This window comes from Amphichorda felina, assembly GCF_050947745.1.
Source record: "Amphichorda felina strain 45539 chromosome Unknown scaffold_8, whole genome shotgun sequence".
NCBI lineage: Eukaryota > Fungi > Ascomycota > Sordariomycetes > Hypocreales > Bionectriaceae > Amphichorda > Amphichorda felina.
Window position 1 is genome coordinate 561,898 of NW_028145042.1, and position 13,186 is coordinate 575,083.

At 48.5% G+C, this 13,186-nt stretch overlaps 2 protein-coding genes across 2 annotated transcripts; both read left to right on the forward strand.

The window, feature by feature from the left end:
- Positions 1–1,338: 1,338 nt before the first annotated feature.
- Positions 1,339–2,529, forward strand: ACO1O0_007855 (uncharacterized protein; the record flags this gene model as incomplete). The annotated part of the gene is made up of 1 exon (XM_083197222.1): positions 1,339–2,529. The coding sequence occupies one exon, from the start codon at positions 1,339–1,341 to the stop codon at positions 2,527–2,529; it is 1,191 nt and encodes a 396-aa protein (XP_083046690.1).
- Positions 2,530–5,739: 3,210 nt separating this feature from the next.
- On the forward strand, positions 5,740–5,993 carry ACO1O0_007856 (uncharacterized protein; the record flags this gene model as incomplete). Its single annotated transcript, XM_083197223.1, has 2 exons — positions 5,740–5,745; positions 5,808–5,993. 2 exons carry the CDS (start codon positions 5,740–5,742, stop codon positions 5,991–5,993), a joined length of 192 nt encoding a protein of 63 aa, XP_083046691.1.
- Positions 5,994–13,186: the final 7,193 nt, after the last annotated feature.

Here is a 13,186-nt window from a genome sequence, read left to right on the forward strand (position 1 = left end):
ACTCGTGCAGTAGCTAACTGAATACTTCATTGTATGTGGCCCAGATGCAGTATTACTAACGTCGATATCTAAAGCCCCCGATTCTCACCTGCCCAATCAATGCCTTGTGCCATTTTACTGTGGTTTCGAAAAATCTATAAACAGGTAGTTACAAGTGCACATATTTATATTGCGAGTATTGAGATAAATTATGATTACCCAAGAGGTATCAGAATGGCTCACAGGAAACGGGATATTCTTCACTTTGACATGTGCGGATAAATGTGACCCATAATAATTTAGGTACGGCATTGATCCGAAAATGGTTAACGCCGAGGAAAGTGGGCCCAAACAGGCCCAAAACAGGCCCAAAACAGCGGAACCTCTCCATGTCCATCTAATCCCGTTATCACGAGATTACGTACGTAAACGTTGTTGGCATACATGTCCAAATTCCAATCATTTATATTTCGTACCGCTACGTAGGTTGCGGTCAAAAGTCTTCTTCTATTTAGGACTTACGCATCCAGGCTACTCTCACAGTATGGCTTTAGCTAATGAGTAGGAGATTGACTGGTATGCACATGCACACGAACACGAACAAGGGATCCACAACAACAAGGTGTTGAGGGGCCTCGTAAGTGGGGCTCCAAGGGATTTGCCGTGACAAAGGTATGTAGGGGTCACATTCGTAGAAGCCATCGACACCACAACGCCAACAACAACATGAAGATTCTGAGGGTTTGGTGGGTTGGGCTGGGTGTAATAGCGCTCGCACAGATAATCAGTCCATACGGTAAGTCATCGTAGGCTATCATCGTAGCCAGAAGGCTGGATTGACCCGAAGGTCACGGCTCGCGGAATAACAAGGCAGCATATACGAAATGGGCAATAACCGCGTAGATTGATATGAAAGAATAATAATAGTGGCATCAATCATCTATGTAATTGATGCCCGTCTTATATAATTGAAAACAACCTTTGACCTCGTAGGGTCGGACTTCCCTAACGTTGCGATCGGCTATGACCTTCTGACCACAAAAGCAACGAGCGTGGGCATCCACCACCAACACACTGTGAGACACTGTTTAACTGTCGTAAGCTAGTACCAGCAAGGTATCTTTCTCTGTTTTTACACAAAACCCCGAGCCAGCGACTTATGTTTCGGTGAGATCACCATGTCGATCAATGTCACTAGCCCCACCACCTATGCAAGTGACTTGGGTGGTACTAGTATACGACAGTTAAAGAGATGTACGTATATGTGGCTGCTTGAAAAGGAGGTCACGGGTATTCGTAGCATAAACCCTTTTGACCGTAACCTACTTACGTACCATCAGTTGCTCGCCGGCAACGAAAATGCGGCCCCTCGGTGGCCCTCTACGACTCTTGTCCCTGTTCAACGGCTACCGTCTGCGCTCCATCTGGGTTCTCGTAGCCGCTGTCATCATTTTTCTCCTCGTCGCCTTTGTCGCTGCCCATAGCCTCATCTCCTACGAGACCAAGGCCTACCTGCTCAACAAGGCCACCATCACGTCCTGCAACTTCGACGCGAACGTCATCGCCCCGGCGACGTGCTTCGGCGTCAACGACTACGACTCCAAGATCCCCAACATCGTCCACCTCGTCTACATCCTCAAGGACCCCCTCGCGGGCGACTTTCCCCTCCAGTTCAGCCACTACCTATCGATATACGCCGTTTCGAAACGATGGCAGCCCGACATCATATACCTACATACCAATGCGGAAGCTGAAGGCGGGGCGGTAGAGCGTGCCAGGAACGGCACGTCGGGCAAATGGCAGAAGCTGTTCTTCGAGATCCCGGGCCTGAAGATCAACACGGTCGAGGCGCTGTCGCACGCAGGTAACGGCAAGGAGATCAAGATGCTGGAGCACAAGTCCGACTTTGCTAGAGTCAAAGCGGTTCACGACTTTGGCGGCATCTACATCGACCTCGACGTTCACGCCCTGCAGGACATCAACCCCGTCCGTGACGCAGGCTACAGGTCTGTTGCCGGGAGGCAGCTAGGTGGCGACTTACAGAGCGGGTCGTTCATGTCAGAAAAGGGTGGCAGGCTGGTCAAGGAGTGGATGGAGCGCATGCACATCGTGTACGACGGCGGGTGGATCACGCACAGCAACAAGCTCTTGACCACGATCGGCGAGGAGATTGTCGACTCAGAGCCCTGCGAGCTGCTCATCATGGGCCGCGATGCTTTTGCCCCCGGCGGATGGGTCTACGAAGACACGGAGAGGCTGTACGGCGAGCACGACGACGTCGAGTCCAACACGGCCAACATCACGCAGGGCGATCCTCTGCCCGACCGTAATGACATGAGCGCGGGCGACCGGCCAGACTGGGCGTTTGACTACTCGTGCACGTATCTGCTGCATGCATTCTCGCTTGAGAAGCCCAGGGACGGTGTAAAGCACAATAGAATCACGCCACAGTTCGTTTTGGAGCGCAAGAGCAATTTCGGGAGAGCTCTGTACCCTATAGCCAAGGAGCTCTACGAGAAGGGGATTATAACGATTGACGAAACCATTTAGTGTATTAATATTAATATATATGAAGTAAAATCTAGGAACAACCCTACTAGGGTATGCAGAGTTTTACTTCATCTTCTTTCGTGGGCGTAGTAACTACAAGGGTGATCATATAATGTCTGTTGTGGCCACTTGCACCGCGCTTGAGTAGGTCAGGTGGATACCCAGTTCTTCACTAGCAAACCGGTTGCGATCATACTACGGATAGGGAAGTAGGCATTCGTTACAAATTGGTGTGAAAAGACGGTAATTTTAGGTAAATATGTGCCATAAGAGACATGAGCCACATTGGGTTCGAGAGCGATCGTCCATTTGCTCAATCTGTTGAGCTAATACTGTTCCAGGTCGAGAGTGGCCTCTCTTTCTCCACAGATACACCAAGCATCTCGCGGTTATATCGTCGAATCTCCCGTACCAGCTCAAAGAATGCCCTTTCGACATTGATACGAGCCTCCAAGTCTACCTCGACAAATTTGCATCCCAAGCTTCTCGCCAATGCTTCACCTTCCTCTCTCGACACCACTCTCTCCGACTCCTGCGAACAGTGACTCCCGACCACGATCATGGGGAACTCGTCCTTGTCCTTGACACGGAGAATGTGCTGTTGAAAGGTCGTGATTTCCTCAAAGCTGGGGCGACTGGTGACACTGTAAACCAGCATGAAGCCCTCCCCAGTCTTCATATACCGCCTTCTCATGGACCCGTACTCCTCCTGGCCGGCTGTGTCAAGCACTTGGAGCACGGCATCTTCCCCATCGATGGCACATACTTTCCGATAGGCATCCTCAATTGCTGGGTCGTATTCATCGACAAATTGAGATTCAGTTAGCTTTATAATTTGTCAGTACCGGTGAACCTGGGGCCGAGAATGGTGGTTGCACTTGCCTGAGAGACGAGACAGCTTTTTCCAGTCCCACTGCCCCCCATCACGACCAAGTTGTACTCTCTGACGGGCTTGGAAGTAAAAGAGGCATCAAGGGGGGTCTTGAAAGTGGGAGATGTCAACAGAAACCCAGCTTGGCCTTGGATTATTTTCAGCTCATGTTTCCATTTGCCAACCCGTTCATCGGAGCCAGGATGGAAGAAGAGACGAGCATGCTCTTCGCCTGTCCACCACTCAACTTCGCAGCCCATCAATCCTGTTAAAAGGTCAGCTCTGTATGTAAGGCTCCCAAACTTACTTTACGTTACCTTTTCTAGATGACAGGAGTATTTGACGGATATCTTTGGCATTTATGATTCGAACCAGCGATAACTGCGGGACGAGTTCATCCAGTGGTATTGATTTCCTATATCTTAGGATTCGTTTTCGTGGACTCTTGGCGTAAACCTCTTTTGCTTGCACAACCCCTTTTTGGTAGAGATATAACTGAGACTAATAAGGTTAGGATATTGTAAATTCAACGAGGAAGTGACCAAATACCTTCGCCATTTGGCCATCGTCAGTGTCTACGACATCAACACTGTCGACCATTAGGAGCTTGCCGAGCAACCTAACCGACTGGACTGCCACTTTCCCCTTTAAAGCTTCACACAAGGCGGCTTCGGCATCATGGAGTTCTTGGGCGGTGGTGCAAATATTGAGTGTTGCTCTGACCGATTGTATACTCTCCATTGCGGCTTTGATGTCTTGAGATTGATGGAGTCCATGTGCAGAGATTTCCTAGAAAGAATTAGTGTTGGCATGCCATACATCGGACTTGCGTACATACCTGGAGGAATACTTCGTACTTCTCGATCCATCGAGAAGAGAGCGTAAGGTATGGCATCAGGTCGTGGAGCACGCCGTCATAATTACATTTATTCTTCTTAACAGGGCCACTACTGATCGTCAATCTCAGTTCTCTCTCCGCATTAATAACAGCCGCATAGTAGCGGCCTGAATTTTGGGACCATTCCTGAAAAGCCGTATGCCAACTCTGTATCGAGTATGGAAAGTGCGCCAACGCCTCAACTGTCATCAGGAATTGCCTTTCGACATCGACTAACGGACGAATTGGAGAAAGTAACTGCTTGAAGACTTCAAATCCCCGCCATGAGGTGACCCTCTCGACCATGTCAAGCAGTGTCTCTAGATTTGCGAGATAAAACCGCTCATTGCGTAGAAAATCCTGAACAATTAATCCAACGGGACTCTGGTCGTCTAATGCAGTCCCAGGGTTGCGTTTGAGCTGGGGTATTGGGATCACACCGGCCTCGGCGAGCATCGCCAGAAGTCGCTTCACTAAACGTATTACCTGGTTTTTCATCAGTCGTTCAAATTCTCAACAACATTTGGATGATTTATTACCTTTAACTGATCAGTTGTGTCAAAATTCATGAGATCAGCTATGGTAAAGCATTCTGAAGGCTGTATACCCAGGCAATCTACGCATGCTTGGATGAATTCGATTGTCGCTAGCTTCGCAACTGTAGTAGATGGACTCGAGGCAATCAAACTCTCCCATTTCTTGCTCCGTGAGTCGTCAAGTTGATTGAATAACATCAACAGTGGAGTGCCGCATCTGAAAACACAGATCAGGTCGGATAAGGGGTTTTCGTACCCGGCTACCACCGGGGCCTCCTGTCGAAATAGTTCGGGAAACCAATCAAACTGAAGTAGCTGAAGTAGAATTTCACGACACTCATGGTAGATAGATTTCGTGTAAAAAGTCGGAGGAAACAGCGGCTTTGGCTCGGAGGGTTCATAACCAAAGTTATAGTGCTCCGGGTTCTCAATATCCTCCGCGTATAGTGGGAGAGCTAGGACAGAGATCTTGGAGATATTGCTGAGACTGATTCCAGTGAAAATAGACCACGCGTGAGTGCGAACCACAGAACTGTGTGCTGAAAAATCCATGGTATCTCTTTTGGCTCGACGATATGGACGGGAGGCTTTGATATCACTCTCAAACCCGAATTCGAAGAGAGAAGGGTTGCTTGGTGACACAGAATGTGATCTCCAGCTGTTCGTCTCCCGGCGTTGCGATATTGTGTCCGAAGTGTCCTCCATACCAATAAGCCTCTCGGACAGCTCGTGGTCCCGTTTTAAGAGTCTTTCGACGGTCATCACCAACTGCTGCTGGCTGGTTTCCGCTCTGGCTTGGGAATCGCTTGTTGTCTCCCGTTGGCTATTTGTAAACCTTGACAAAGTGTACGCGTCGGAGAACATACCTCTGAAGAATGCTGAGAATACAGTTTATGGAAACTTTGAACGCCTGCAGCCTGGCGAATATGGCAGTTAATGAGCCCTCCTTCCTGACCCATCGCATGGAAGACCGTATACGGCCACCTGGACCCAGAGATTCGATCGGTGGAAGGGTCTGCAGGACTGCCTGAAGCTCCGAAAATATGAGGACGCCATCGGTAAGAACCGCGATGAGCTGATCCAACCGGATGAGAGACGCGTATCTTATGTTCTCAGCGGACAGGCTCCCGGCGAGTTCCTCAAGGGCTCCGAGAATGGTCTGTGTCGCGAGAGCCTCTGAGGAGAGTTGAGCCGCAATTTTGGGTGCGTCCCTGGCTGCCGTGAGATATGGGCCCAGGATTTTGACAACCTCGCCTGCGGCAGCTGCGATCCCCGCAACGGAGGCGATGGCGCTTAGCGGTTCCATCCGTGGTCTTGGGATAATAGCACAATGTGCCAAGCTGAGGATTTGGTAATGAGACCTCTGGACGCTCGAGAGGGGGTGGGCTAAATATGGTACGGATGCTGAAGAAGTATATGCGTGCGTGAAGGTGGCAGTGCGGAGGCTTGGACGATTCATGTTCTTGGTTGCTCATTTGCCATGCTCCGCAGACTGCATGTGTATTAGGGGCCACTTTTGGAGACACCCATGGCCACAGTCCTGCCTTTTACAACCGGCAACGCGCATACTATACTACATTTAATGCCTATTTACGTATGTAGTTCGGTTTTGAGGATATTGCCGCACCAAGGAAATGCATGTATTGTTGGCGTAAAATGATGTGCTTCTCGTAGGGAATTGCTCCAGGTTGTCGTCCTGACACCCGGCGAAACGAGATTGACTAGTACCATGGCAGAGGGCCACACTGCAACTCGCGAGCATCTGCACCTCCATACCCCACTCACCTGCCCACCTCCGTCTAGACAACCCAAGTGCTCCATAAGAATGGCTGTAATTTCTCGTCTCTCAGGCCTGTGTAAACAGCACCTACAAGAAAATATAACATGCGTCGTCGCTCGTCGACATTCACGCACGCGAACGGCATGGACATGCGTCCCGCTACTCCGGGTGATGACACCCTTATCTCTCTCCTGAACTTCAATGGGCCTGGACTGGCTTCATTAACATACGTCAAGTATCTACCCACCCTAATACGGATTGACGCATCTACCCCCCTATCCTGGGATTCTGGTCTTTGTCCTCTTATTATCATTAAACTTCGAAATACTTCCGATGATAATATCAGGGACATGGTCGTCACAGTGCTTAGTGTCGACAATATCACTGGAGACCTTGTTAATCCGCGTTAACCACCCGATGTCTGCCTACGGGACAATACTCACTACTCCCTTAGATAATGCGTCTCCTTACAATCGTCGTCAAGATGCCGAAGGCGTTCTCCCCCTTCTCTGTCGTTTCCGAACTGGATGAATTGGAACATAAGAGTTGATTGAGGTTTCCACTTATCGGCAAGGTGCCGGATGGACCGTTTAATGACACTGTCCACGTCCGGATTGCCGGGTTCCCATACCCCATCCGTGTACACGTAAATACTCGTGGCTCGCATACAGGGCAACAAGATCGATTGTAAGATGTCGTGAAGGCAATTGGTCATGTTGCATGTTCCATCGATGGACCTGGTCTTCTTGATTGTCGATTCAATCTCTGTGCTGGAGGAGCATTTTATAGGTCTTGTGGTATCAGAGGTAAAGTAAAGGTCCATGCTGTTCTTATCAGCTACTTTTGCCACGTAGCTGATGACCCTTGCCGTCTTCAAAAGCTTATCCTTATGTCTTCGCATGGAGCTGAAGTTGTCAATGAGCATGATCTTTGCTTAGTTAGCAACTAGTCCCAAATACCAGGTCTGGACGGGCTGACCAACTTGATGACGGCCCCCGTGGGCTTGGATTTTACTCCGAGCTTCTTGTATACCTGCAAGCTTCATCACCTCAGAACCTTTACCCTGAGACCTATCGAGTTTGAAGATGCGTCTTCTTGTCGTCTCCAGTATTTCGTATACCTTTTCGACTGAAATGACTTCGTGACCCTGTCCGAGGCTGCTTGAGACAGACCCTCGATGTGCTCTGAAATGCTGTAGAATTTGACCTTGTCGCACTTCTTGGGTCGTCAAACCTTCATCAATTGGAAGCATCCGGAGAGAACTTTGGATGTGGTCTTCCGCGTACGTCTTGATGTGTATCGCAGGCGGTCTGTCTTGATGCTTTGTTAACATGTACCCTAGAATAATTTCGCTCATGCACGAAGACACCAGGTCGTTTCTTGTTGTGCTCTCTAGGAGATGTTTGTGAAACTCGTCGACCGCTCTAAGCCTGCTCTCATTTCCATCGTGAAAGCAGGCGTCGAACCCACTCGCTTTTAGATGGGTTAGTTGGGAAATTCCCATTTTCCTTACGCGACGATAATAATCGCGTCCCACCTCTCCGCATATTGACCAGGCAAGGACATCGCTGTAGACGGCGCCAAGTGCCCATATATCAGCCCGTGTGGTGATATTTGTCTTAACTCTATCTTGAATGGGGTGGTTCGGGTAGCACTCTGGTGCACCTAGATTGTATTAGTGTATCTAGGTGTCTCCAACTTACTGGGGAGTAAAAATCAGAACTCAGTACTCACAATACATACGGTTCCCTTCGTTCATCGCGTCAATGGCTATGGTGCCATCTGTCTCCACTCGTCGCATCGCAGACGTGCCAAAGTCTGCGAGCTTGAAGTCAACATCAAATGGCGACTTATCGGGATGTGGAAAGACCAAGATATTGGCTGGTTGAATATCCATGTGAACACTGTTCCTTATTGGTAAGCCATACTTAGAGTAAAATCTAGCATAAGTGAGCAGTCTCACACTGTGGTAGGGTAGTTGCTAGACCCAGAACCAGTACCCAAGTTATGAAGGGTATGGAGGCCATCCAAAAGATCTAGTAATTGTTCCCAGAGCTTTTGGGACTCAGCGGGGGTAGCGGGTTGTCGAGTCGTCCCAAGGAAGTCGAGGAGCGACCCCCCTCTAGCGAATTCCAGAATGATGATTCTTCTTCTTGTCTCCTCATAGGAAAAGCATCCGTAGCATGTTGTGATGCTATTGTTGCCAGTATCTACTATCCGTCGATATATGTCTAATTCAGCGTTGTAAAGACGTTCACAACTGTCACCTTCAAACATCTTGAATACCACATACCCATCCTTTCCAATATCAGTAGTCGATCGTAGCACGTAATCTTTAGGTTCGAGAAGAAAAAAATACATACCGCTACATTCAGATAATCACAGTCAGAGTGCAGCTTTACTTTCCTTATATGCGCCATGGTTTGTCCCCTACGCTCTTCTCCAACTAGCTCCTTGAACTCAACTGGCATGATTTGACGAGTTGGTAGGCGGCGCTTCCATACCTGGCCAATGGTAAATTCTAGAGGGCAGAACATCCACTGGTTATCCAAGAATGGAGAGGATAGGCTGCTAGGCCATGATCGAGGAAAGTCGTCGAAGGGCAAGTGGTGATCATCCTTGTTCGTGGTGATAAATATGCTAATATCTCGAGGCTTCTCAATGTATACTAGAATAGAGAATATGAGAAGGAACCTCGACCTAATTTGGTGTTCGCTTTCCGCAAGGGGTGGTTCACACGAGTCCAGAAGTCCACGGACTTGCTCCATAGTCCAGTAGGCTTTGAGGCTGGAGCGGGACACATAATCAGCAGTGTGGCAATGACCATTTTGGCCCTGAGCCAGGTTGACCTGGAGATACTCGCGGAATCGGAGAAGCAGATTACTGGTCATGCCGGCTGTTGATGTGAACGGTAATCCAAAAGGGGAGGGTACAGTGAAAGGTACAATAGCTCGTAGCAAATTACTCCCTGAGAGAGGATGGGATGAATGAGGCAATTTCGACGTGAAGCAGGCAGAATGACGAAGGATGTGCAGCTTCCCCTCATATGTTCTGCTCAGAAGGTGGCGGTGTGCGCTTGACGCACACGCGGTTTTGGGACACATGCATTGCGCTCTGTAAGCACGATACTACTAGCAACTTTAGGCAGGATTTCTAGCATTTGACATGCTACAGAGATTAGGTTAATACCAATCAGTTTCGGGGGGAGACTCATGGACATAGCATCCTCGCAGACTAACTGACGGCTGTTCGCAAACAGGCCAAGAGACGTAGGTAGGCTAACACTGCATAGGTAGCCCCAGGGTATTTCCATTCTTAGAAGAGCACACCAAAATGGACGATTAAGATTTTTTTCATGAAACTGACTGCATCTTGATAGATGCTACGGCTGCTATATACATAGCCTAGACTCTCAAGAACCTACATCTTGGCTACTCTTCTTCGTAGAAGAGATTACCCGCTAAAAATCATTACATTATCCCTCCACATATCGGGAAATTTTATACCATACTAATATGTATACCTTTTAATGGACGGTACATGCCTTGCTAACAACTGCTGAGGTATACTTATCAAAGGTATGAATCATTGCAGAACTTCATCAAACAACAATATCTCCACCCTTGGTCGGGCTCTGCGCAGCAGCCATATAAACAGTAAGGGAACACTAAAAAAAGGATAAAACATTAAGGGTGGAGGACTATGGAAAACAACATGAGGGTATTGAGGTGGAATGTCACTAAGTCCTTGAGCTCTTAATCTCAACGGGCCTACTTTGGAAAAAGGTCTCGTTGAGACTTATTAGCACCTAGACAATAACACGAAATCTGGCAAAATTCTCCAGCGATGAATGTCCCGGGAAACTATGAGATTGTGGAAAATATAATGATGCGCGTTGAGGTAGTAGTTGTGATAAGAATCTCGCGAAGCTTGCTCCCAATATCATTAACGTATGACCGCCGACTTTAACCGTCCCAGTCGTAGATGATATGTGTTAATGTAGAGTTTAAGAACCTCCCTATAAGACTAGCAAGTGCGCTCAATCTTATTGATGGAAATTCAGCAGTTTTTGGTTTTATTCTTTCCCTCAATTACTAATAATGTGATTGGTTTTGGTATTAGTCTGCATCGCTCAGCCGCTGATGAGATTGAAAGAATGGCATACGGTCATTGACCACGTGTTCTACGTTTTGTATCCGTTATTTTCTCCGTCTTGGGATCTCATAGCCGCTTTTTATTATTATCTGGACTCTGGCGGTAGCCATTTATGGCGCTCTTCAGCTGGTTTGGCGCCAGCATATTGTCACGGTAATGCCTCCACAATTCATAGCAGCCGGTCTCCCGAGGGCATCGTGCGAATTTATGTTGAGGGGCCAAAGTATATATACATAGATGATGCAGACAAAAGCAGTGATCGGGGAGATACCTCGGCTTATTGTGATCCCCAATCGTCTTACTTCGTACATACACGTAATTACGTAGTAGACCTTACCCCGAGGCTTTAACCCAGCCCCCTGCACACATGTTCCGCCCGGGGTATACTCGTACAAGTTCTCAATGCTGGATATATCAAGTTATTCCAGTTAACGCAAGTTAAACCCGGATTTCTAGACCCGCGGGTCACGCCAGCCACGACGTGAACATGGCTTGACTTCATCTTGTTCGCGACGTGGCGACTCCCAGGTCCTACGGCCCCTCAGTTCGATAATCTCAGCTTCGTGTTCCTAATAGGTGACAGTGAGCTAATCAGCTATCAATACCATTGAATTTGGAGGAGAACAGACGCTAGTTAATTCACTGCCCTCAGGGAGGTTGAAAACATAATGGCCATTGATCGACTGCAGCCCAAACCCTCGTCAGCCTAGTGGACCTGGTGTCCTGGTGTGCGCGTGCTTGTGCGCAGTTGAACTCACTTCCACAGTGATGCTAGTGTCACCAAAAGTGTACCGCAGCCAGTCCTGGAACACGGCCGGGAATAGGTTGTAGTCGGGATACCGAGCCTCGGGCATTATGGTGAGGCATGCGTAAGGTAAAATCGACGAAGGAATCACATTGGGCGCTACCCCAGTCCGGTTTTGGATCAGGCTCAGTTATTAAACAATACAAAATTAGTGATACGTAATGGACGAAGGGGTTTCAACGTGTGAGGGGTACGGGACGCCGCGCGCGGATCGAACAAATGCCTGGGGGCCCTGTAGCCTCAATGTCCCGGGCAGAGCATCCGGATCATGTTGGATGCTAGGACATGGTTGAAGGGAGAATGGCAAAGCCACAAACCTGCCTTTCTCAGCCAAGCGGGCGGCGAGTGGGCATGTGGGCGAGCGGGCACGGAACCTTGACCTCGGGCGCAGGACACCAGAGGAGGGGGCGGCGTGGCACTCATGACGACTTTGGCCGACGACATTGTGACCCATGCGGACAATACGAACAGAAGACACGTAAAATGCAGTATTGCAGCTGTGGCTAATAGGGTAATTATGCCACCCACCCACTTCTTGATGTGTTGGCAGCCAACTGCGAAGACCACTGCGAATAGGCTACAGGTTTTAGTCACTACAAGGTCCGTTGCCCCCCCCCCCCCCCCCCCCAAGGCGTTCAAAGAGGATGAGCGAAGCTGCCTGTGTTGCTGTGAGCTCTGCCTCGGTCACAGCCAACACAGGCAGCCAATCATACGTATCTGCTAACGTTAATCAAACGCCGTAGGGAACGAGGTTAAACGGTATTTTTCATTAAATTTGAAGATATCTATAGAATAGCCTTTAATTATATAATCGAGTATATCTTTATTTGATTATGCTATTTATCTTAATTTAGTAGGATATAATATTAAATATTACTCTACTACTTATATAGCAATATTTGGTGTAGCATTATTCAGAAAAGCGGCGATAGAAGGCAGGATTATAGCGGGTTAAGGTTATTTTTAGCTCATTCGAGCATGTTTCGGGGAAGGCTTGGCCGTTTACGTCCCATTAGAAGAGCTCCGCGGCAGCTACGCCCGTCTACGACATTCGTTCCGAATCGCCTCATCTAGTCATATCTTTGCCGCTTCGCTCAATCAGGCGCAGATATCAAATGCACGTGCAATGTGTCTCGGTGAAGGTGTGCGATATCATCCGGTGCGCTTCACAAGGCCGTATGTAGGCCAGAGTGTACCCTGTGCCTATGAGGAGGACAGCTGCAGATTATGCGAAGGGCGATATGGGGAAGAAGCAACTAGAAAGCCAGTTGTAATATTAGGTGGCTCATAGTGTAACTTAGATGGGAAGCTTTTGGTGCCACATAGTTTTTTAATCTGGGTATTCGCGGGGGGCAACTTCATTGAAATGGCGATATGATGTATCTCTTTAACTGTTGTAAGCTACCAGCAAGGTATCCTTCTCCATTTTTGCATAACTTCGAGCCAGCGACTTATGTTTCGGTGAGATCAACCTGTCGATCAAATGTCACTAACCCCAACCCTTATGCAAGTGACTTGGGTGGTAGCTTACGACAGTTAAAGAGATAGGGCAGTCGCTAGCGCTTTTGGGGCCTGATATCGTGATCTTGCTCTGCGTACTGTCTCTTGGCCGCTGGCATCTAAGACTCTTGTA